Raw genomic sequence first — 26853 nt, 5'->3', positions numbered from 1 at the left:
AAAATATGCAAATGCAAGCAATCTTGAGAATGTGCCCGACAGATCAGTATGAGATAAATCTGCTGGTCATCCATTGGAGAGATTAAAGGATTTGACATGTGGCCAGTATGACTCTTACGTCATACTGAAATTCAAAACAGAGGTCAATAGAAGATTTCAAGCACCATTTCGCATGGCTTAGTATGACTTAAATGTTTTTTTCACTTCTATGGCAGTTTTCATTTGTGAGTTTAATGGAGGATTATCTCATCACACACTGACAGAATGAAACTGTTAAAATGTCATTTGCTGCATGCAAAGTTAGGCTGAGACATGCCTCATCAGCTCATGTTAGCACACAAACAGCTCCACACTTATTTCAAGAGTGGTTCTTATCACTTCCCAAAACAAAGAGCTATTGTTCTTCGTTTAATTACATATCATTCTGACTCTAAACTCTTTAATGAGCACAATGTTTACACAGTTGCAAAGCAGCTCTAAGGAGGGAAAACCGTAACAGGACAGTTTTCAACATGAAAAACGGGATCTACTGCAACTGTCATACCTTTCTTTTTCCAGTAGACCCGGACCTGAAGCTGACCATCTTGATAGAATGGAGTGCCCACGTCTGATAGATCAGACTGGGGTTTTATAAAGACCGGGCTGACTGTGCTTTCCAAATCTGAATGACATCAAATATGGGGGAAAAGTTTAACGTTACAAATTGAAAACATTTACAGCTGCTTTTCACTGTATTTCACAACACCCAAATGAGTGCTGGTATGTATCAAGCAAAAAAGAATGTATAGCAATTAATGTTTTGTACCAGATTGTCTTTGGCTTGTAGTAAACTGAAGAATGGCCTTGGAGCTCTTGAGAGGGACCTGACCCCAGTATGAAACGGCCTGCAACTCCACAGTGTAACTCCTGTTCTCTCTCAAGTCGTCCAGCTCAGCAAAGGTAGAGTCCTGCACACACACACACACACACACACACACACACAAACCCACAGGCAAGGATAAGAACAGTCATGGCACTCCAAATCCCAAAAAGTAAAACGAGAACAAATGGAAATGGAAGGTAACCCTGTGTAGAATTTTGAACTAGCCAATAATCTCAATTTAGGTGGAGGGCCATACAAAACTGCACCTCATGCATGCATGCAAAAAAACATACACATTATTTGTCAATCCTTGGAGAAGTCTAATTACAAAAAGAGCATGCAAAGAACAGATCCAGAATCAACTTTAGCTGCTTCAATGGCCAATGTTGGGAGCGATTTACTGATTTTAGTCACTAGAGACCATTGGTATACATTTGCACATGAAATGAGTAATTAGGGAATATTGATCAAAATAAAAATACTGAAAAAGAAGAAAAATCCACTTATGGCTTATTGGTTTGCCTGGATAACTTAAGAAGCTTTAATACACCATCTAAAAGTAAATCTGACCATTAACACAAAGTTAGGCCAAATAACAGAATACTGATTAAAAAATAAAGTTTCCAAAAAGGATGTTTGCAGTGATTCCAAAATAGAACCCAAAGAACCTTTAAGTGAACATTTCCTTTTAATTGTAAATTTTCATTCATTGGCCATGATCTTCTTTCAAAAGCATTAAGAAATCAGCCAATCCCAAATATACTTTAACATTAGTGTAAAATATACAACTGTTGTGGATAATAAAAATATTCTAAAAATGTATCACACTAATAAAAAATACAAATATATTTTCCCAGAGCCAAACAGTAAAAGCAGCATGGTTTACGTTTGTCCGCATTAACTATAAAAAAAAAAAAAAGTAATGTCCCTCAGCTAACAGAGCACTTAAAAATATAACATACAAACATGAATCAACTGCCATCTCTTGGATTCCTAAAGGAGGAAAAAATAAACTCTTCAGCATGATCTCATTGAAAGAAAAACAATTCAGCTGTTTTTGAGAGATTTCCTTTTCTCAAGCACAACTAGAATTGATATGCTGTTTTTGGCAGTATGTCAAATGGCGCCCAGAAATGTTTGCATTTGCCAAGAGTGGTGACGCAATGCAGTACCACCCTAGTTTGGTGTCTGAAGCCCTTGAAAATAGGGCTTGGTGCGATCAAAAGCCCAATCCGGAGTTGTTTATCTTTCACTTATTTGCACTAAGATTTCTAATTTGTTGTGGCTTGCTGAAAGAAGGGGCTTGGGAGTTAACCCTTGAAGGGTTTTGGGAACAATCCAATACATGAGCAAATGAAAGCAAATGGGCAGAGAGGGAGTGTGTGGGCAGACTAAATGAATTACCCCTTTTGTAGTCTGTCTCCTCTTGAGTTTGGATGGAATAGTATGGTCAGAACAGCTCCAGGAGAGTTTGTAGAGGTTAACAGGGATGTCTAAATCGGCAGACATGCTCCAGCTGAGGCGGACAGACACCGAGCGATCTGCACCAAAGGTCATGTCACTGACGTGAAGTTCGGATGGTGCCGGGGGAGCGGCAGGATCTGAGAGAGGGTGAAATTTAACAAAAGGGTACAGTTAGAAAGGATAACATGTTATTTTAAATATTCTTCTTATTATAAAATGGAATAGAATCCCATTAGATTACAGTTTCTTGATCTCACCTTTAGAGGATCTGAAGTGTCTGCTTGGTGTGGTGTATCCTCTGGTGCCATGAACATTGACTGCTGCCACCCTGAACTGGTACCAGCGACCGGGCCGCATGTCCGTCAGCCACACACGCTCTTCTGATGTCTACAGTACACAAACACAGATGAATGAGTTTAGGAGGGAGCATATAAATGACTAAAGGAAATAAATAAAAAATTACTACTGAATGTATAATAGTTCAAGTATGTATAGATTTATTTAATACATTTAAACTGTATGTGTCACATTCATTTTAAGTGTAAGTGATGTATTTTTATTGAATGCATATTTATATTTTTTACAAAAATGTGCTTCAGAGCAATCCATAATTTTCAAATCCCTTGCAGTATTATGGACCCCCCCAGAGACGTTTATTGAAGACTGTGTAACACACACAGACACACTTACTCTAGCCACCACTTGCCACTCGGTTGCTCCATCCTCACTGGGCTGGATGCCGTAGTTCCACCTCCTCTGAAGAACATTCAGCACTGGCTCCGCTGACACATTGAATTTGGAGGACCAGTGCACTTCCAACACTCCAGACTCCAGCTCCTCAAAGACCAGCTCCTTTCTGGGCTTCAGAGGAGCACCTGATGATCAGGTGGATTGTTGTATGGATTATTAACTACACAACAAAGTCCTTAATTGCTTGCAGCTAATCCAAAACTCACTTATCACCTATCGTATTCAGTCACCCATCCAATCACCTATCGTATTCAGTTTAAGTTTTCAAAGCCCGTCATGGTTAAGCACCTTCTTACTTTTCTGTATTAAATCTCCCCTATGTCCCTGTCCGTACTTTGAGATCGAGCTCTGAAAATTAGCTTGCAGTACCAAAAATCTGTCTGTCTACTTTGGGTGGTAGGACTTGATGCATTTCTGCTGCCAAGTTCTGGAATAAACTACCACAAGATCTCTGTCTTATCTATTCACACCATACCTTTAAAACTGCTCTCAAAACTCACTTATTTACAATGTTTCTTAATTGAATTTTCTGTCCAATGCTTGTTTTGTAACTTATCTTGTATATTGCATATTATTTCACCTCTGTCTGCTGTTTGACAGTTTACCTTATGTAAATTGTCCTTGGGTATTTGAAAGGCACTATATAAATAAAACATATTATTAGTATTAGTTAGACAAGAAAAACAGCAAATCTCAACCTGAGAAAGAACAACCTGGATATGGCTTTATTCCATCCAGTAGTCTATCAAGAACAATATATTCATACTTGTTTTAGTCTGAGCAAAAATGATGCTTTATCGTTTTCTATTTGGTGTGACCTTTTAAAGGACATAAGGGCACATAACCTAACCTGCATAATGTTTTTTTCTTTCCCCAAATCCAATCATGGTTAATTTCAGGACACTTTATTACATTTTGAAACAGAATATTTTTAATTTAATGAAAAATCAGAAGTTAACAGTTCCTCTATGTCAGTGGTTCTCAAAGTTTCTGTCTCCTTTTTTGACTCCTTATGGATTGCTGTGATGTTTTTAATCAGCTGCTTGGACTCTCATTCTTATGGCACCCATTCACTGCTGAGAAACCATTTGTGAGCAAGTGTTGTAAATAAAAATTTCTCCAAATCTATTCTCATGGAGAATACATTTTCAGCAAATTTAAATTTTTGGGTGAAATATGCCTTTAACACCAATCTGCTCCAGATAACATGCAAAAAGGTACCAGTTATTTGTATCATCAGGTGGGGTTAAAAACTAACTGATAACTGGGTTATGCCAGGTTCAGTAGCAGGTCTTACCCCTGTAAAGGTTCTTAGGGGACTGGCATGTGTGTCCACAGCCGTTTGGGCAGCATTTCTTCTGGGCTGAACACTCTCCATCTTCCTCACATCCCTCCACACAGGCAGCTGCAAACCCACTGGCTCTTTCTGGTGCCGGACAGTCACCCTGTTTCACCACCATCACTGATCGCAGGAACTCACAACTCGTCACACACTCGCCATGACGCTTGGGAAATGCATGCTGAGGAGATGTCATAGTGTACAGAACCAAACTTTAACACCTGTATATCATTGTCATACATTCTAGCAATTCATTTGTGACATTCATGTGACATTCATTTGTCAATGGGTTTTGGACGCACACTTTGAGTATCATTCACTCGCAAAACATTTATGCATTAGAAGTCGACCGATATATCGCAAATTTTTATCATTGTCATTTTTTTTATATATTTTGGCATCTGCCGATATCCGTGTTTAGTAGCACCGACTTAAAAGTCAGGCACGTCAGCGGGCAGCCCCATGTTATTGGTGCGGTGGAAAGTGCTGCTGCCGCATGTGGAGGACCCCAAGCCAAAACTTTTGGAAGATTCAACAACAGTCCTGGGAGATAAAGGTAGCTAAAGAAGTTGGCAGCTCTCACAAACACTGCAGCGTGATTGAGGGCTAAGTTACTCGTTCACAGACAGCAGCGTGCTTGGAGAGGCAGCTGTCCTGGAGCTGCCCAGAAAGGTGAATGACATTTGTTCGGAAGCATGGATTGATGCAGACAATAGCCAGGTTTCCATCCAACTCATTTGTATTTAGGGATGTCAATATTCGATAATTTCCATGATCAATCGTCGTTTAAATTAACAATCAATTAATAACCTTAATGCTGCAAAATGCTTCTGCTTCGGTATTATTATTATGTGCAAAAGCTACGTGGAAAAAAAGATTTCTCACCTGAATTAACGGGGTTTTAGTTTGAATAAAATGCTAGTAGCAGGACTGTAAAATGAATTGATGGGATTATGATCATTTGATAAAATGATGCGAGCGCGCCATACGTTTGAGATCATTTTACTTTGTTGACTGTTTCCCGTCAAGGAGACCGCTGAATGCGCCTCTTTAAATGGTTTCGTGGTGCTCGTGGTTGTATTTTAAAACGCAATTGCAATGTTTTCAAATGAAACTACAGTATTAAAAACAAAATCATCCCAAACGTAACTGTGGCGCTTGTGGCTGTGCTGCGCAATCAGTGAACCTCTTTTTTCACATCAAACATGTTATGCAAGTATTATGACCAGGGGCCCGTTCTTCGTACGTCGCTTATTACATCCGAGATCAAATGACACATCCAAGATGATATCATCCTGCTAATCATGATCCGGCTAATTGGGTTCTTCGAACACTCCTGTTGTGTATGATTAGTATCGCTGGATTGAGTTATCTGAGATAATTGCACGTTCATGTGTTGGCTTAAAAGGGGATATGTATCGATACTCTAAACCATGATCAGCAGTGCAGCGATTGGCTGGTGGCAAGACGGCAATGTAATGACGTCATAATTTAAAACGACACCTGACGAAAAACTTGACAAATTTCTGGACTTTTATAAGGAAACAGCCAAGCAAACAAAACTACATAAATGTTATAATAGATACATGAAACATATAATAGATACATGGTTTTTTTTTTTTATTAGAATTTTTTTTCATGATTCCCAATTATTTAGATTCGCAATTTAAAATAGTTTCGCAGTCTTTACATTTTTATTTCAATGTAGAAATTATCTATTCATTTCATTTTATACTTGGACAGATTTGTTACATGACAGCATTAATGAAAGTTTCTTAAGGGTCAATATCATGTTATCTGCATCTCCTGCACTCCATCAAGCCACTCTTATAATAGCAGTCATCACTCAAAATAATGCACGACTCTATTATCTGTATAGCATGTGTGTAAGACTCTAATACAATTATGAAGTAATACTTTTATGACAAATAAATATTTCAGTGAGTAAAGCTGGCTATGTCTATAGTAGGCTGTTATGGACTACTCACCATTTTTATATTATTTTTAAATATATTTTTTAATGATTATTATTTTAAATTATTGTCAGTACGATACTCTTGTAATAAAGTAGCGGTGGTAGCAGACATATTTTGAGTATCAGTTCTGGTTGAAATAAAGCAATCTAATCCTGTTTACATGAAATAAGCCTGCTCCCGAGCAGGTTTAAGCTTACGGACCTGTTGCTATGACGGCTTGATGAGCTTCGAAGAAACAAACGTCCAAGATTACACCAAATCGTCAACATTCAAATCCAGCTAACTGAGTTAGCGACGTATGAAGAACAGGCCCCAGTACTTTATTTAATCCTGTTCTGCGAAATGTTTGATTTTGAATTTTTGCGTTCCACCAGGACGAGCGAGCACTGGTTTGGCTAGATGTATTTGGAGGTTATTGCTCACGTCTCGTTCTGCACATATCCAAATGTTTCCATATTCACAATGTATCTGAATGTTAAATTATATTATTATTTTGTATTTTTTTTATGTAAACTAGACGGAAAATATCATCCTCTTCACGTGAGCAAAAACGTCCTTGGCATAACAGCAGAGTTGACGGTATACTACAGTCTATTTAAACTGACCAGTGTAACCTTATATATGTTTGGTTGACTGTACTTTATTTTAATAATGAACAGTCTGCGATGTTAGTTTGAAATTAGAATGCACTTTAGATGTTCTGTGTCATTTATACCAAACAGCTGGTTGCTAGCGTGTTTGCAGCACTACTATTTATTTATTTTTATATATATTTTATTTTGTATATTTTTCAGTTTAATTGATTTTTATTTATAAAATGATATTTATTTTATTTAAATGTATATTTAAGTTTACATTTATGTTCCAACAAAATTGAAAAATTCTGCTTGATAAATGGTCTAAAACTTTAATGTTAATGATTGACATATATATATATATATATATATATATATATATATATATATACACACACATATGTGTGTGTGTGTGTGTGTGTGTGTGTGTGTGTGTGTGTGTGTGTGTGTGTGTGTGTGTGTGTGTGTGCACACACACACACACGTGCTGGTCATATAATTAGAATATCATCAAAAACTCCATTCAAAAAGTGAAACTTGTATATTATATTCATTTATTACACACAGACTGATATATTTCAAATTATTATTTCTTTAATTTTGATGATTATAACTGAAAACTAAGGAAAATCCCATATTCAGTATCTCAGAAAATTAGAATGTAACTTAAGACCAATACAAAGAAAGGATTTTTTTAAATCTTGGCCAACTGAAAAGTATGAGCATGTACAGCACTCAATACTTAGTTGTGTCTCTTTTTTCCAGAATTACTGCAGTCGATCAGTCTGTTGCACTGCTCAGGTGTTCTGAGAGCCCAGGTTGCTCTGATAGTGGCCCTCAGCTCTTCTGCATTCTTGGGTCTGGCATATCACATCTTCCTCTTTACAATACCCCATAGAAAATCTATGGGGTATTGTAAAGAGGAATGACCTCCCCTGACCTCTTTAAGGTCAGGCGAGTTTGCTGGCCAATGAAGAACAGGGATACCATGGTCCTTAAACCAGGTACTGGTAGCTTTGGCACTGTGTGCAGGTGCCATGTCCCGTTGGAAAATGAAATCTGCATCTCCATAAAAGTTGGTCAGCAGCAGGAAGCATGAAGTGCTCTAAAACTTCCTGGTATACGGCTGTGGACCAACACCAGCAGATGACATGGCACCGCAAACCATCACTGACTGTGGAAACTTTACACTGGACCTCAAGAAATGTGGATTGTGTGCCTCTCCTCTCTTCCTCCAGACTCTGGGACCCTGATTTACAAAGGAAATGCAAAATGTACTTTCATCAGAGAACATAATTTTGGACCACTCAACAGCAGTCCATTCCTTTTTGAAGCGTGATGCTTCTGACGGTGTCTGTTGTTCAATAGTGGATTGACACAAGGAAGGCGACAGCTGAAACCCATGTCTTACGTCTGTGCGTAGTGATTCTTGAAGCACTGACTCCAGCTGCAGTCCACTCTTTGTGAATCTCCCCCACATTTTTTTACGGGTTTTGTTTCACAATCCTCTCCAGGGTGCGGTTATCCCTATTGCTTGTACACTTTTTTTCTACCACATCTTTTCCTTTCCTTCGTCTCTCTATTAATGTGCTTGGACACAGAGCTCTGTGAACAATCAGCCTCTTTTGCAATGACCTTTTGAGTCTTGCCCTCCTTGTGCAAGGTGTCAATGGTCGTCTTTTGGACAACTGTCAATTCAGCAGTCTTCCTCATGATTGTGTAGCAGAACTAGACTGAGAGACCATTTAAAGGCTTTTGCAGGAGTTTTGAGCTAATTAGCATATTAGAGTGTGGCACCAGGTGTCTTCAATATTGAACCTTTTCACAATATTCAAATTTTTGGAGATACTGAATTTGGGATTGGAATTTCCTTAGTTGTCAGTTATAAACATATAAATTAAAAGAAATAAACATTTGAAATATATCAGTCTGTATGAAATTAATGAATATAATATACAAGTTTCACTTTTTGAATGGAATTGGTGAAATAAATCAATACTTTTCAGTTTATTGATTTGTTTGATTAACTTTGGATACATTTTTTAATACCCTGCAGTGCACAAAATTTGAGAGATGGTTCAGTCAGTGTAAGTCAGTGCTCAATAAATAAGTTTAGAAATGTTTTGCATCCACTTATTATTAGTGTGACATAATAACTAATAATATATATATATATATATATATATATATATATATATATATATATATATATATATATATATATATATATATATATATATATATATATATATATATATATATATATATATATAATTGTTTTTTTGTGGGGTTTTTTCAGGGATACAGGAGCATATAATATAATATAATATAATATAATATAATATAATATAATATAATATAATATAATATAATATAATATGTAGGGTCATTGGGGATTCTGGAGCCTATTCCAGCTTATATTGGAAATATAATTATAGAAAATTATATTACTGAAACTTTAACAGACTTTAACTTGCAGTTTAAATCTATATGAAAGATGTATTGTTTTTAGCTGGCTATGAGAATGGATTTTGGATGGATTGTTTTTGGCACTATGTTTAACACAAGACATTACATGTGTTGTGAATGAGCGGATTTCATGTTGCTTAGTGTTATACAAGTCTAATATGATGGATGAAGGTCCTAATCAATGCTGGCAATTGAAAGAACTAATATTCATTGTTTTAAGTCCCCATTGCCCTTAACAGTGCATTTATAGCCAACGAAATAGGAAAATCTAGATCTTACAAAGCCAAGAGTTTTAAATTGTAGAGAAATCCCACAATAACTGGATTCAAGACCAAAGAGAAATGATCAAAGACATTCTCCGACTGTTTAAAAAGAAGATCAGAGCAGAACAGAACATTATCCTGTTAAACAATGGGAGACCACTTAAACAGTAGCCAAGTCTGTCAAGAAAAACAATGGAGGATTAATATTTGGAAAACCAGAACACCAAGTTCAGCCATTTTGTATATATATTTTTTCTTGTTGAGAGCACATCCCAGAAACTACTAGATCAGTTAAGAATGCTGTGGTCTGTACCTCACATAAATCTCGACAAGGTCCGTCTTTCAACTCCCAGGAGTCTTTGCATGGCTCCAGACACTGTGAACAGACAGCAGAGGTTTGAGTATCAAGAAGCACTTTGACTCTTGTATTATTCTTTTTCAAACAATCACAGACAAATATGTTAAAGTCAAAAGCATTTGCTCTCTGTAGGAGTATTGCAATATACCACTCGTGATGACAACCATGATATTTTTAAAAGTGAAATATTTATATCATGTTAATATTAAACAATACACAAAAATATCATAAATAAACCTTCACTTGTAACTGGTTGACACTCCCACATAGTAGGTCCCACATTGCACCTTAACGCTGGTTGCACCCATCATAAAACGGAAATAAGAAGTAGATACAATGTGTAGTTAAAGCTGCCGCACAAAATCATGTTGGAGATGACAGAAAAAAAAACAAGTTACTCTACCCACACCACACCCACAGCTTGCCAGTGTGTAAGTTAAAGATGAATTTGACTAACAGCATAATATACATGTTGTCAAAGGTTCGTATAGATAGCACAATAACATCCTAATTGTGAATTATTTTGGCAACGGTAATCTCATCCGATATCTGTCGCTGCTGATCTGAAGAGCTACAGCACTTCAATCAGCACTTTTCAAGTTCGCAAATCATTCAGACAAAAGTTATTTTATCATTTTCTGTTGTTTTTGATCAATAGTAGATGTTTGAAGTCTGTCATTACCTTCTCAGCAACCTGGAAGTGTGTGCGTAGAGATCCCTGACCGTTTTCCGGTCACTGACATTTGCATGCAGAGTTTAAATAACATGCCAAAATTATTTCATTTCAATGTCTACACCTGCCTCTCTCCCTTGCTCTTTTTCCTTCGCTTTCACTCCCTCTCATCTTCTATTCTCATCTGCTTAAAATTGACACTTCACTTCCTGCATGAATGAGGGTGGCTGCCTCTGGGGAATTTGCATTTCTAATTTCATGCCACGATGAGACAACAGCGGTCACTATGGTGCAGGGCTCAACGTTGCTCTGCAGTAGCATGCTAGGTAAGAGATGTGAACATTACACATTATGCTGATCTTGTAGTCATCTTTACTCCAATGGTCACATTTTCAAAACTGCATGAATGGACCCTTATCACCACCTTGGGAAAATGTATACTTCCTTCCGAAGGAAAGATTCTGCATACGTCAGTTAGAGCATTTCACATTAAAATGCTTGTTAATCCAGGGATTTAGTATCAGGAGGAAACGATAAGGTGTGTGTCCGTTGGTGCGTGTGTGCCTGTGTAAATCGTTAATATATGTGTGTTTGTGTCAGGGGAACCAATGTTACCCTGGGGGCGATGTTTCTGAGCGAGAATGAGAGTGGGAAACACATTTATCTGGTGGGGCAGTAAAAATGCACACCTTTTAAAGACGACTAAGGCTCGGGTGGTGCAGTTGTTGGAAACTATGAATAATGGGAGAGGCACAGGGGCAGTTAGAGGCAGCAGAGGAGGCAGTTTTATGGAGCTCAGAGCAGCCAGTGCCCTGCTGAGATTGCCTGGAGCTTGTGTGCTCAAACACACGAAACGCTGAAGTCTCAGAGTCATCTGTGCAGCTGAGAGAATTCAGCTTTGCCTGCTTGTTTCCCATGCATGTAAATATCAATTCGTAACAAACACACCACCTTATGCCACATTAAAAAAAAAACAATGACATTTCAAGCATTGCATATACTTAAAGTGTAATTTATGGTGTAGTGTTTACTGCATGTTTATCATTTGCAAGAAGTGTAATACACACAAGTAAATTACAAATGAAATGATTGGAGTAAGAAATAATCCATAAAAAGTATTGATTTATTAATTTATAGTGTCTCTAATGTAAAGCTGCTTTATACTTGATAAAATATAGACCAGGGGTGGCGAACTCCAGTCCCGGAGAGCCACAGCCCTGCAGAGTTCAGCTACAACCAAATAAAAATTAACCTGCCTGTAGCTTTCTAGTATCCCTTCAGACCTAGATTAGCTTGTTCAAATGTGTTTGATTAGGGTTGAAGCAAAACTCTGCAGTGCTGCGGCTCTCCATGACTGACATTCGCCACCCCTAACTAATCAGTAAGGCTCTTTAAAATATACAATATTCTGACCTTTTTATTTTCAAGGCCGTCACAGCTACACTGTATTAAATCGGCAAAGTCTTTAATCCAACACACTCATAATCCAACACACAGGGTAGCATTAACACAGATGTAAGCAAGACCGGAATTTAAATACACAGACCAAACATGGATAATTGATCTCACACAAAATGACACAATTAACACAATGAAGGGGAATGGTGCAAGAGGAAAACAAAGTCCCAACTGAATGACACTATGACAGATTGCCCCCTCCCGGAAGGCATGACCTCACACGTAGAGAGAAGTATGAGGTGGCGAGGAGGATAAGGAGATGGCGAAGGCGAAGGCATGGCAAAAGGCAGGTACGCCAGCAGAGAGATGCAGCAGGAGAAGATTCCAGAGGAGGATGGACAACTGGGAGGATGATAACAAACAAATTCAAGGGAAGTGCAGGTGGAGGAGATGACCAGGGATGAGACATGAACGGATAGGTGGAGATCCAGGCCAGGACTGCGCTCCATGGTAGCATCATTGGAGGGAGAAGCCAAGGCATGATAGGAACACACACTGCCATTGGGATGATTGGGGGCAATGATGACAGAGGTGGAGCCTAAGGTGCAGACAAAAAACCAAGGAGGTGGAGCAATGCTGAGGATCCAGCCATGCAATGGAGCCATAGTGACGATTGCCCAAGATGTGGGTGGGGATCCGGAGGCCAGAGAAGGAACTGGATCAAATAAGGAAGGAAAAATAACCTGAGGGAGAGTGGAGTAGGTGTGCAAGTCAGCAGTGGAGGCATGGCAAAGTCCAACCCAGGTGGAAGTGACTGAACGAGGGAGCCCGGTGAGGCCAAATGGCCAATGGTTCATGGCAGCAAAAGTCTGGATGGCGGGACAAGAGAGACCAACTGAGGCTGGAGAGAGAGCCACTGGATCCTCAAGTCCAGGAGACAAAGACTCCCGACAGTCCTGAGATTTAGCCCCACCACTGAGAGGAAGTGAAAGAGAGGGACTGATGGGTGCAAAGATGACTGGACTGCCGGAAGGCTCTTAAAGCAATCTGGAGAGGAGAGGTGGGAGAGGGAGGCTCGGTGGGACCAACGAGTCAGAAAGATGAACAGAATCAGGCAGGCTTAGGGGAAGCAAAGTCTCTAACTCCCCAAACTATAAAACAGTGTCCAAATCCAGTAAAGGCTCACTCTCAGTGGCAGGAGATTGGGCACGGCTCACATCATTTCCCTCTAACTCCACTAATACTCTCTCCAGCATGTGTGGCGTTGCTGGCTCACACACCTGGTCAGACGCATCGGTCGGCTCAGGCTCCAGGGCGATGGCAGGTTAAGACACTTCTTCTCACGATGGGTCTTAAGTAATGGTGGGCTCTGGCTTTCCATCTGTGGTGGTATCAGGCAAACCCATCATGCAGTGGTGTTGGTGACTGGCTGGGCAGTGGTTTGGATGTAGGGATTGTGTCTTCATTCGCAAGGCAGACAGTGAAAGCAGATTTGCAGGAGTTCAGCACCCACTCCACATAAGCAGCGAAGCACCCTCAAGGGCCCTCCTTGCTCTCATGTGCCGGTGTTCAGTCCGGCATGCAGAAACATGCACAGGCAGTCGTCTGGGAAGGTGGTCTGATTGGCGAGACTGAGGAATTCCTCAACATGTTCCTCGAGGGAGCGGTTCTCCTGAACAAGGCAGAGCAGGTGGACAGTGGCAGAGTGATCCAATGACAAAAAAACTGACAAACTGAAAAAATTAATTAGATAATGGCATGTCAATATATTTTTTCTTTTTGGGTCTGGTCTTCGGTCACAACTACGCTGTATTATTAAATGCACGAAGATGAAGAAGGTAGTTTATAAATTCTTTAATCCAACAGACTGGTAATCTAACACACAGGGTAGCATAAATGTGATGTGTGGTTTGATAGGATAGGACAATATTTGGCTGAGATACAACTATTTGAAAATCTGGAATCTGAGGGTGCAAAACAAATCTAAATACTGATAAAAAATGGACTTATCCAAATTCCAAATTATCCAAGTTCTTAGCCATGCATATTACTTATCAAAAATTAAGTTTTGATATATTTATGGTCAGAAATTTACAAAATATATTCATGGAACATAATCTTTACTCTGTATCCTAATGATTTTTTGGCATAAAAAGAAAACGATAATTTTGGCCCATACAATGTTTTTTTTGGCTATTGCTAAAAATATTAATACATGTAAATATGATTTTCAAACTTACACTTCTATCAGATTATATCTGATAAGTAGTAATGCCCATAAAAACTGTGGAATCTTATATACATTACATTGATTTAATTTGCATATGTGATATATAATGCAGTCTCTGATAAACATCTATGTCTCCGTGCTCAATATTGTGCGTGTAGCGCTTTTTTTGTGCAATACTGATGTCAATGCAGGAAAATTACCTTCTACCCACACACTTTATTACTGAATAGATATAATGCATACCTCATATGACAAGTAGATGCATTGGCCTCTTTATAAACTACATTCTCATTCACCCTCACCCTTAAACCTAAACCATTGTAAACAATAGCTTGTTCTGAGGAACGCCACATTCACAACCCTAGTCTCATTCATCAGTCTCTCAAATACAGCACTCAATAGCTCATTCCCTTTGTGTAGTGGCCCTTTATGATGCATTGCATGTTGGTGGAAAAAGCACAGCATAGATCTAAGCTATAAATCACTTAAAGTATTTCAATCCTGCAATGCTGGGTTTAAATCGCTTTCACCTTTCTAAAGTCACCTTTTGGCTTGTTCCAAACCCACCCTGCTTTTTGTCCGTGAGGCACCTGTAATCTCCATTAAAGCATTTGCTCCTAGTGTCTTTATTTTACTCCAGTGCCAGTTAGTTTTCCGGCTCATTTCAGTCTCAAATCAAGCATTCCCTTGTACCGTACACAATAAAGGTTATTTAAGAGCTGCAGACATGGAGATTGAACTGAGGAGAAGCATTGGGTGAGTTCTAGTTCAGCCAAGATGCATTGCCCTTGAACAAACCAAGACATGTTTTGTACTTTTAGCATTACGTAATGCTACATAAGACCTGTCCCTTTTGAATAAAATGGTCAAATGTGACATGGTGATCTCCATTAGGGAGTTTGGACAATGCATCCTTTGGGATTTTTTATGCTAGGAGTGAATGTGAGAATTTCACCCATGTCTGTGGCAAACATTCGGAAAAAAAATGTAAGTTACAAAAGAGATTTAGGGCCTGGTTTAAACTGCAGTACCACTGAGACACTCACTTTGCCAGTCTCAGCAAATTATGTAGAGCAACTGTAATTGAAATTTCGTCCATGTCATGAAAATTGCTTGCACTCTCAGTTTTGCATTTGCACTGATGCTGCAGCATTAATACTTGAACCAGCGATTAAACTGGAGGGTAAGAGAATTGTCAAGGCACACACTAATTATTTCAGTGGTATTTGAATATCAATTGCCTAAAGGCCACTTGCTGCAGAGGTATATAATAACTTTTAAGAACAGATCTTCGTTTTGAGGGCCGTCTGTGTACTTTAACATTTGTCGTTTGAAATTGAGGAATTGCTTTATGTTTGCTAATTACTTTGAAGAGTACTTCAGTGGAAAGTTGGCCAAGTACTGTCTGAGTATAGTTATTATAATTCAAAAGCTCAAGAGAGGAGACCACTAGGTTATGTCTCAGTTCAAGGCAAGAAACCTAAACAAGAAGTGTGTTAACTGGCCATTTTGTAACTAACTAAGCAGTAACATCTAAGACAGTTTAATGTCTGAGACAGGATTTTGAAGCACAAGTCTAGTTTGTAAACACTCTATTAGGAGTATTATTGCTTGTATATAACACATGCTGAATGCAAATTCTATGAATGAAGTGGTAAACAAGGTCAGGATAACAAAAGCTGCCGTTTGCTTTGTGCCTGCATGCAGTGATATAATAGAGCTCTTCAATCAGACGAGCATACTTTGTTGTGAGATTTCAACACTTTAAGACCCCTATTCACCTGAATGTGGCATAAAAGGCAATGGGAGTGAATAAGGTGTGGAATTCCAGAGCAAACCACAATGTTACGCATTAAACTCAGTCTTATCCTGCACAGAGACTAATAAAAAAAAAAAAATCTGTTTTATTAAAGCCATAAATCCCATGGGGGGATATTTAAATAGGAGATAATACAATCACATATTTAATTGTAGCTTTTTACACTCGCCATGCTGCATTAAAGTAATATTGTGAAATATTATTACAATTTAAAATAACTTTTTTTTTTAATGTGGATATATTTTAAAATGTAATTTATTCCTGTGATGCAAAGCTGAATTTTCAGCATCATTACTCCAGTCTTCAGTGTCATGTGATCCTTCAGAAATCATTCTAATATGCTGATTTGCTCCAAGAAACATTTCTGATTATCAGTGTTGAACAGAGTTGTGCCATTTCATATTTTTGTGGAAACAGTGATGCACTACTATTCAAAATGTTACAGTAATATTTTTTTTTATAATTATTATTATTATTATTATTATTATTATTATTATTATTATTATTATCATACTTTTATTCAGCAATAACACATTCAATTTAACATTCTACTGAAAGAATCTTGAATCTAAATCTCTACTCAAAATGACAAAACTAACCGCAATATTAGAGACACAGGGTTTCAAAGGCACATTGTCATAAAGCATTTGGGCTTCTAACTGAATGTGAATCCTGTATAATGAGCAAAAAGTGTTTAAAAGGCATTGTCCTTGTTTGAATCCAATGGAGGAAACTCTCTGGAGAATGCCGTAAAAATCCATGAACCAGTTGGCCAATTGTTTTCATGGATCGTAGAAGAGAGGTCAGAACCCTGGTTGTTCCAGTGAACTTGCCCCGAGGGTGATATGAAAACATGTGCTGCACTCTTTCGAACCATATGCACACATACATCAATGCATTAAAAATCTCAAATCCTTAAAGCCGCACCCTAAAGCCACGAAAAGTCTGCTTAGGCACTTAACCGTAACATGCACAATCATGAACAATTTTGAATTTTTTTTAAACAGCCAGGCATTGTGCAGACTGCAATAGCTGGTTGAAATGTAAAGGAATGCAAGCACAGAGTATTGAAATGAAAGCAGCCCTCGTCTTGAACAATACATCAAAGGGAGCTTTATATAATACCACAGTGAAATGTGAGGAAAATCTGCATTGGCAACATGTCAGCTCTATTTCCCCCCCGTGCTACCGGCATATTATTGTTAATGTACTCATTAAGAAAAGTGGGTTGAGTTCTTCACTGAAATTAGCATTTTGCCTTGAAGTGTAAAAGGAAAATAACACCGGCTGCATAATAGAATGCGAATCAAAACACATAGCCTTTCAACTTCACTTGCATCAGTCTCGTTACAGATGTGACCTCTAGCTTTGCTAGTGAATCAAAATCTCATTTCTGTACGACAAGCAGCTAGCACAAATATAATAGTCCAAGGTGATAGCTGACAAATACAGTAGCTTTTACCATGATTTATGATGTCATTACAGAAAGTGTGCAGGCATACCAATGTTTTACAGTGACAGATCTGTGTTGGCTTTTATCTCAAGCTGCTGTGAAATGCTGTGTAATTTTGACAGAAATTACCTTTGCACACTGTTTATGGCTTTGACACCATCCAAGGGATCCATTACTCTGCGGACAGAAGAGACAGATGGAATTGCGTGTCAGAATGCTGTAATCACCAATCACATCAGAAAGCCTCATTTGAATCGAGTTATTTTAATGTGCCCCTGCTGAGCAGAGAGGCTTTAAGAAGGAAATTTACTATTATGAACACATTACTCTTATTTAAAAACCCCGCCCTAACTACAGCAATGTAAAATTGCTCATAAACCATAACAAATCCCCTCCCTTATTAACAAGACTGGCCGGGGCACCCCAACACAGAAACAGAAGAAATCACTCATCAGCAACCGGAAACACAAATTTGTTTGCATAGCAGATCTCGGAATGTTCCATATCGTGTCAGGTATGGTCAAAGTTAGCGCTGGGACAACGCGTCGAGGTCATCGATGACGTCGACGCAAAATATGCGCATCGATTCGTTGACCTGTTTTTATTTCTCTAAAAAAACGTTTGCAAAACGTTTATCTTATGTGCGCTGAATATACGCGATGGCCGGATCAACATTTTGTCCAATGTTATATAACCAATCCAGGGGTTTTTCTGCATTGATCTTTTTTTTTTTTTGGCGGCTGTCAAAGCCTTATTTGATCGCTGTGCCTGACAGGGCGCGTACGAGAGAGAGCCCCAGTGCGCGCGCGGACTCACAGTCTTCAAACAACACGAGCGCTTCTTGCTCTCTCTCTCCATTGTGCATATTAATCAAAATCATTAAACACGATATAAAAAGGGCGAAACACCAAAGTTTCACGCGCGCTCGCGCACTCACAGTCTTCAAACTACATAAGCGCTCTCTCTCTCGTGCATATTAACCAAAATCATTAGATGCGATAGAAAAAGGGCGGAAAGCCAAAGTTTCACGTGGAGCATTGGGAGATTTTTTTTTTTTTTTCCATGATGGGCTGCTGGCTCCCACTGTTAATTTTTTTGTTTTGTTTTGTTTTTTTTGGAAAAGCACTCTGTATTAGCTTAGAGCCCTCAAGTTTACATTGGTTACTGTATTCTTTCAATTGCTTTTAACAAGTATTTTGGGTGACCTTTTTATCGAATGCTAGACATCAAGTTGTTATTTTCATCTGAAATAATAACTTTTTTTCAGTAAGCTAGGCCCTATGTGTTCAGTAAGCTTGTTTCAGTAAGCTATGTGTTTTCAAGGCTTCAAGGTTTTATTGAATGCTATCTCTATCTATCAAGTGCAAAGTAATGCAATCTTAGTCAGTCTTTTATATTTTAATTTTGAGAGCAATATACATATTGCAATGTTAAGGAATTAATGTATTTTTCATTCAGATATGTAAATCAACATGTATAAATTGTTAGTAGTCAATTAATGGGGAGATAATCGAAATCGGTCTGAAAAATGAATCGTTAGATTAATCGTTTAAAAAAATAATCATTTATCCCAGCCCTAGTCAAAGTGTTTTGCTTATCTGAATAACACTGGCTTATATCCAGCATTTTTGATTGGCAGTGCACAGGAGAACATCCCTAGCCAGTCTCGTTGGGTTCAGAATAATGGCTATTGAATAACAAGAAAGGATAAAACCTTTATAATGCACTGTATATTTTACTGCACATGGTGGGTACTCTTAAGTAACCACAATATTATCACTGCCAGATCTTGCGACTTCACCACAATGGGGATTAGAGCTACACAAATCAATTTTGGTCTGCGATGGGATCAATGGACTAAGTCGGCAGCATAAGCATGGCTTGTTCTCATGCACATTTTAAAATAACTCTTACTGGGTCAATGACGTATAAGAGCATACAGGATTGTAAAAATTGGTCTCTTAAAGATTTGCATTAATTTTTAACATTTTCAAGAAAAGTTTATATTCAATATCACGTGGTGTAACCATCATATACAAATTTAACAATACAGTGAGTATGGAAAGTATTCAGACCCCCCTTACATTCTTCACTCTGTTATATTGCAGCCATCTGCTAAAATCATTTAAGTTCATTTTTCTTCTTCATTAATGTACACACAGCACCCTATATTGACAAAAACACAGAATCGTTGACACTTTTGAACATTTATTAAAAAAGAAAAACCGAAATATCACATGGTCCTAAATATTCAGAACCTTTGTTTAGGATTTAGTAGAAGCACCCTTTTGCTCTAATACACCCATTCATCTTTTTGGGAAAGATGCAACAAGTTTTTCACACCTGGATTTGGGGATCCTCTGCCATTCCTCCTTGCAGATCCTCTCCATTTCTGACAGGTTGTATTGTAGACGTTGGTGGAAAGCCATTTTCAGGTCTCTCCAGAGATGCTCAATTGTGTTTAAGTCAGGGCTCTGGCTGGGCCATTCAAGAACAGTCACAAAGTTGTTGTGAAGCCACTCCATCATTTTAGCTGTGTGCTTAGGGTCATTGTCTTGTTGGAAGTTGAACCTTCGGCCCAGGCTGAGGTCCTGAGCACTCTGGAGAAGGTTTTCATCCAGGATACCCCTGTACTTTGGCGCATTCGTCTTTCCCTCGATTGCAACCAGTCATCCTTGTCCCTGCAGCTGAAAAACACCCCCACACATGATTCTGCCACCACCATGCTTCCCTGTTGGGACTGTATTGGACAGGTGATGAGCAGTGCCTGGTTTTCTCCACACATACTGCTAGGAATTAAGGCCTAAAAGTTCTATCTTGCTCTCATCAGACCAGAGAATCCTTCAGGTGTTTTTTAAGCAAACTCCATGGGGGCTTTCATGTGTCTTGCACTGAGGACAGGCTTCCGTCGGGCCACTCTGCCATACTGGCCCCGACTGGTGGAGGGCTGCAGTGATGGTTGACTTTCTACAACTTTTTCATATCTCCCGACTGCATTTCTGGATCTGAGCCACAGTGATCTGTGGGTTCTTCTTTACCTCTCTCACCAAGACTCTTCTCCCCCAATAGCTCAGTTTGGCTGGAAGGCCAGCTCTAGGAAGGGTTCTGGTTGTCCCAAACATCTTCCATTTAAGGATTATGGAGGCCACCGTGCTCTTAGGAACCTTAAGTGCAGCAGAACATTTTTTGTAACCTTGACCAGATCTTTGCCTTGCCAGAGCTCTTCAGGAAGTTCCTTTGACCTCAAGATTCTCATGTGCTCTGACATGCACTGTGAGCTGTAAGGTCTTATATAGTCAAGTGTGTGGCTTTCCTAATCAAGTCCAATCAGTATAATCAAATACAGCTGGACTCAAATTAAGGTGTAGAACGGATGATCAGAAGAAATTTACCGCACCTGAGTTAAATATATGAGTGTCACAGCAAAGGGTCTGAATATTTCTGTTTTAATAAATTGGCAAAAATGTCAACAATTCTGTGTTGTTCTGTCAATATAGGGTGTCTACATTAAAGGAACACTCCACCGTTTTTTGAAATAGGGCTTATTCACATTATTTCCTACATTTAGATAGGTGGGCAAATGCATTTTTGTGTCAGTGCATGCATTGTTTTAGTTTGACTGGGTCGGCGTTAGCTTAGCTTAGCACAATGAATGGAATCCTTTGTTGCCAGCTAGCATGGCCTGAGTAAAAGTGATCAAAAAAATAAAAAAAAAACACCTAATTACTTCTTGTGGCCTGCGTATTCACAACGAGTACAAATAGCGATCCAGATTAACACTAGGCGATTTCCTAGGCAGATATTGACTTGGGACTATATTGTGGGGAAGCACAGAAGAAAGCACTGCTACTTCGGCGCAGAGATATCACGCAACACATGAAAACATCAACTCTATGTGAATACAGGTATAATATGGGTCGATCTATACATGCGTCATGATTAAAATAATCACTTACTCTGTGGACAGCTGTCCATTTGGTCCATTCGGCGTGGGGCGTTTTTTCCAGTTTACTTTGTCACACCGGAAAAAAAAATCGAGTACTGCAGAATGGATCAGCGCCGTGAAATCCTCTGTAGATGTGACACAACTTCGGGCACGCTCATCTTGATCTGACGTGTTGAGCCTGGTCATCAATGGCAAAAACATGTCCCACTCTCTACAGCAAAGACACTCTATTTCCGTCGGCATAGATTGGCATATTCCCCCACATTCACACCACCAGTTCATGTTGGCTCTCATCCTCACGTCCTCAGGCTGTTGAGCGATCGCAACTAATACACGCGCATATAAATTTCACTCGCGGCTGGCTTGACGGTGTTTTTCTGAAGTGCGGCTGGCTTGACCGCAGTCTCCTACTGTCGTTCTATTTCCAAAGCACGCAGCTCGTCTTCTGTAAACTCTGGTTCAAATAGGTATGGTTCTGGTTCTTGACTGTCTGAGAAGTCACCCTCTTCGTCTCTCTCAAAATCAGCCATGTTCATCGCCATTCGTGTACTGTAAGGAAAACAGCCAGGCAGGCAGCTACTATTCACGCCGGTATGTTGACGGAAGTCGTGGGATTTCATGTGTTGCGTGATTCTCTGCCCCGAAGTAGCAGTGCTTCGCCTAAGCAGCAGTGCTTCGCCTGTGCTTCCCCATAATATAGTCCCAAGCCAATATCTGCCTAGGAAATCGCCTAGTGTTAATCTGGGTCGCTATTCGTACTCGTTGTGAATACGCAGTCCACAAGAAGTAATTAGGTGGGTTTTTTTTATTTTTTTGATCACTTTTACTCAGGCCATGCTAGCTGGCAACAAAGGATTCCATTCATTGTGCTAAGCTAAGCTAACGCCGACCCAGTCAAACTAAAACAATGCATGCACTGACACAAAAATGCATTTGCCCACCTATCTAAATGTAGGAAATAATGTGAATAAGCCCTATTTCAAAAAACGGTGGAGTGTTCCTTTAATGAGGAAAAAAAAGAACTTAAATGATTTTAGCAAATGGCTGCAATAAAAAAAAGAGTGACAAATTTAAGGGGGTCTGAATACTTTCCGTACCCACTGTATATATTAGTGGAATTATCAGTTCATAAATATCCTTACAATTTTGAGAAGTAACACCATATGGCAACCAGAACTAACCATTATAAAAAAATCAAATTATCGGATATTTTCAGTGACATATTGACCTTATGAGGGTCCTCCTCTCTAATTAATATTTTTTTCTCTTAATTTTTGTCATGTTGGTTGGCCCACAAGACTTTGTTGGTCACTCCATATGATTCTGATTTGGCAGCCAATAAGGTTTTCTTCTTAAAAAATGTCCTTAATGAGAATTTTTTGCATCACACTGACATTTTCAACTTAATGGTCCCTAAAATAAATAAATGAATTAAAAAATATTTGAATACAAATTAAAGACATGAACATCCTTAAATGCATATCCAAGTCACTGTAAGCACAAATTGCATTTTTATTGTATTTTTGAATAAATTAACGGAACAGAAAAAAAGTGAATGTCATGCCATTGACCCCAATTCTTTTTTTTTTTTTATTCTGTGCTACACTTCTATATTAGTAAGAACTAAAGCTATACTTCTAAGACTTACTATTTGTTTCAAGATTGAGTTAACAAGATAAAAATATATATATAAAAATAAGAAAAAGATGGCAGTCAAAAAGGATGCTTAGACAGATGGAAGATTTGTGTATTTCCAGGTAATTGTCTGCATAACCCTGACAGATCAGACGTTCTCCAAACCACATCAAATACTCTCTAATTTCCCATAATCATTAATCATCAGTGATAACTCCTCATAGCTCGATGTTACAGCATAACTTGACATTCAGCTCAACCCGTTCAAATTAACCCATGACCCCCGTCTCCATTTGATATAGAGCAAGGGGCATAATCGCCAAAAGGGCTTCCCTCCCGGGAGACAGCGTAAGTGGGCTTTAGGGATGTGGACATGAAGACACTGATCAGCAGATATGAAAAGCATTCATTCTGGTTTAGTCGCTGCTTGGACAGCCGAATGAAAGCAGCTGTTCAGGAACACTAGCTGCTGTTTGAGCCCGAGAGCTCTGGAACGCTTTGAAAGCATTGTGGAATCAGTGAAGACAACGAGGGACTTCTAGACCACTGTCTAATTTGATAGCATCTCCAGATGGACAGCTTGCTATAGAATAAAGCATTTGATAAGAGAGACTGATGTGCATCGCTTCCCTCTGTGCTGATGTCTGGCCTAGATAACAACAAGACTGTCACTGTGATGAGCAGATAGAGGACAGGAGATGATTTCATTCAAATGGATGTTTAGGAGTTTTATTTAGGTCTTTTGGGTGTCTTTTAAAGGTCTAATTACAGACACTGGTTTAGTCCATGTTTAAAGGTTTAGTATGTGGGATACACCTTGGAGTTATTATTGTGGAATAACACAGCCATTATCAACAGTACTATTTACTTTATTGTTGTTTCATGAATAATATTTGACACTCACTTAGCTTTTAAATAATAAACATTAAACTAAATGGCTTGGAAGGTTACATAATTTCTCCATTAATTATATTTAAGGTTTGCAAAATAATTATAAATTAATGTGTTTGTCTAGCTAGTCTATTTCTGGGTCGGACGTCAGTGCTCATGATAAAGATCAGGAACGACATGGGGATGAATATAATCACAGTAACAAGGGAGTTTGTTGACAGCAGACAAAAAGTGCAGAAACACGCACAAAGATCCCCCTCCACTTGCCTATGTGCAGATACACACACACATAGACATATAAGGCATGCACACACACACACACACACAAGAAGCCTCTAAAACGCACTCCTCTTCTGCACTCCCACCCAAACCCTCCCACGGTCTGTCATAACCAACATAAACAGAGAAGCAAGTAACTTTAAACTTCTAATGAAAACCCCAACCGCAGTGTTGAGACTGGGGCTGGCAGAGATCTGTGCAGTTGTGCCTCCAGTTTTCCAATCCTGCGCATCTGTTTGTGGATGAGCTGGTGAGTTAGTTTGCTTGTGTTCACTGGTTAAGGTAGAACTCCACAGATAACTCACATTTAACATAGTTGGAGAATGATGGTGCACTTACACACACACACTTCTTTTATCTTAGAGATTAGATAACATGCCACTAAATGGTATGTTTGGAGTGTAAATATGAAAATTTATTTATTATTATTATTATTATTAGATCAACCAATATGTTTTCTTACATATGAATTCCCCTGTGTGTGTGTGTTTGTGTTTGTAGATAGATAGATAGATAGATAGATAGATAGATAGATAGATAGATAGATAGATAGATAGATAGATAGATAGATGTATGATTTCTGTACTTTTACAACCATTCAATCTTCCTGACCATTTTGAGACAATGAATTTAGACCGTTTTTGCATTTTATATGCAAAATCAGCCTGGCATAGTAATAATAATAATAATAATAATAATAATAATAATAATAATAATATGCTTTTAATACATTTAGTAAAGCTGCAGAAGAAAACAATAATATCACCAATATATCACCATATCAGTTATCGATTATTATTTTCACATTAATAACATGAATTAATATTATTATTAATTATTATAATATAATATTTATCTGTATCTGTTGGGGTGAGGGTTAATTATTAGTAATGATAAAGCATTTTGAATAAATGGCGGTGTAAGGCACTTATTAGTGTATAACTGTTTCTCTTACTCGGTACATCTGAGTATAACACTCAATTCGCTTATTTTTTTCAACTTTTTTTTTTTCTTCCTTACCTGGAAATGTCTTGGAGAGAGAGCGATGCGCGTGCTGTGAAGGCTCAGGCACCTGGCGGCGCACCTCGTACGGAAAATACTGGCGAGAGCTGAAGACGAGTCCTGCCTCCTCATGAGCACAAACCCGCTGTTTAATAACAGTATAATCCCAATACACAAACCGTCGCGCATCATGACGAACACAAAGTGCTGCGTTGAAGCGTCTCCCGAAGAGCGTGAAAGTAAAAGTGGATGCGAAGGCGCTTGATGCAAATAATGAAAGTTCAATGAGCGCGTGTGGGCGGGGCCTGTGCAGAGACGCGCGCTGCTGTTGGCCAAGGGATGCGCCCGTGAGACGCGCGGGATCAGGTGCACCGACCGCGGCGCGCACAGCAGCTGATCAGTGGAGAATAAACGTACACAGCTCGATGCTCTCTGTGGATTGCTCACTTCATGGCTGAACTGTTTGAATGTGACATTTAACGTTTGCAAATTTTCAGGGAGGCAAATTAGTATTCTTTAAAAGATAAACAATCAAACGTATTTATTTATTTAACCTATTTACTAGCTAACCACCCACCCATACAAATGTGGTTATATCTAGCTCTAATTAATAAGCAGTAATTAGACATTTTGCACTGCTGCCATCTTTTGGTGATAGAAGAAGACCACAAAACAACACATGGGAATGATTTCTTGCTTTGAGACAGAAATATGATGGCTCGCGTGATTTATTTATTTTGTCACGAATGAAATATTATTTGCCCTTTACTTATTTTCTCACTCAACGCACTGGGTTCGTTTTTACAAGGGGTTTCTACAATCTAAGCCAACATGCCATGCAGTGCACATATTTTCCACTCGGCCTCATCTGTGTTGAAATGCAGCTGTGCACGTGTGTGTCCGATAGAAACCCCACAGCATCATGGGCCAAACCCTGAGCCCATCTGTGGGGGAGCAGGAAGCATCCAGGGAACCCCACAACTATTAAAAGGTTTCACTGGTAGCTGAGAACAACAACAGTTTTATATGCGGAGCGTTTAAAACGACCACTAACGTATACCACAAGGTATCTCGAAACCTTCTGGCTCTAGTCCCTCGCCCAAGGAATGGAGAAAATATGAGGTGTTGGAAATATTGAACAAAATGATGTGCCTCTTTCACTCTGTCATGCGAGCTGCTGTAATGAGTGGGCTTCACAAGGGAGATCCCAGGGTGTTAACGAGACGCCCGTCCTCCTCCCTACTGGGTTTTATGAAGTAGAGAAGCTTCCTGGTGTTGTGGCAGCTGTGCTGTCAGCAATTTGGATCAAGTGTTTTTATTTTATTTTTATACAGGTTATTCGCAATGGCTTGGTTTAGCAGGCAGAGCTGACATCATGTTTGGAGGCAGGATTCCAAGACAGGAAGGCATCAAGGCACGTTCGAATCCAAATTCTGCTTCACCTCCTGTCTCCGGAGGTACCTTCTTCTAA

At 38.9% G+C, this 26853-nt stretch overlaps 1 protein-coding gene across 2 annotated transcripts in view; it reads right to left on the bottom strand.

The window, feature by feature from the left end:
• LOC128015829 (anosmin-1) overlaps nucleotides 1–25655 on the bottom strand; it is a 32224-nt gene extending 6569 nt beyond the window's left edge. Inside the window, exons 1-9 of one of the 2 annotated variants that reach the window (XM_052600024.1) lie at nucleotides 25401–25655; nucleotides 17759–17806; nucleotides 10012–10074; nucleotides 4374–4596; nucleotides 3017–3201; nucleotides 2584–2713; nucleotides 2267–2463; nucleotides 806–947; nucleotides 545–661 (exon numbers count right to left, since the gene is read on the bottom strand). In XM_052600024.1, the coding sequence (XP_052455984.1) occupies nucleotides 545–661; nucleotides 806–947; nucleotides 2267–2463; nucleotides 2584–2713; nucleotides 3017–3201; nucleotides 4374–4596; nucleotides 10012–10074; nucleotides 17759–17806; nucleotides 25401–25574 (1279 nt within the window). In that variant the 5' untranslated portion in view covers nucleotides 25575–25655. The remainder of the gene's footprint in view (nucleotides 1–544; nucleotides 662–805; nucleotides 948–2266; nucleotides 2464–2583; nucleotides 2714–3016; nucleotides 3202–4373; nucleotides 4597–10011; nucleotides 10075–17758; nucleotides 17807–25400) is intronic. The other variant, XM_052600017.1, reaches the window with a different exon arrangement.
• Nucleotides 25656–26853: the final 1198 nt, after the last annotated feature.

This window comes from Carassius gibelio, chromosome A1, assembly GCF_023724105.1.
Source record: "Carassius gibelio isolate Cgi1373 ecotype wild population from Czech Republic chromosome A1, carGib1.2-hapl.c, whole genome shotgun sequence".
Taxonomy (NCBI): Eukaryota; Metazoa; Chordata; class Actinopteri; order Cypriniformes; family Cyprinidae; genus Carassius; species Carassius gibelio.
Note: the sequence above shows the minus strand (reverse complement) of the source record. Positions and strands in the feature narration are given on the sequence as shown.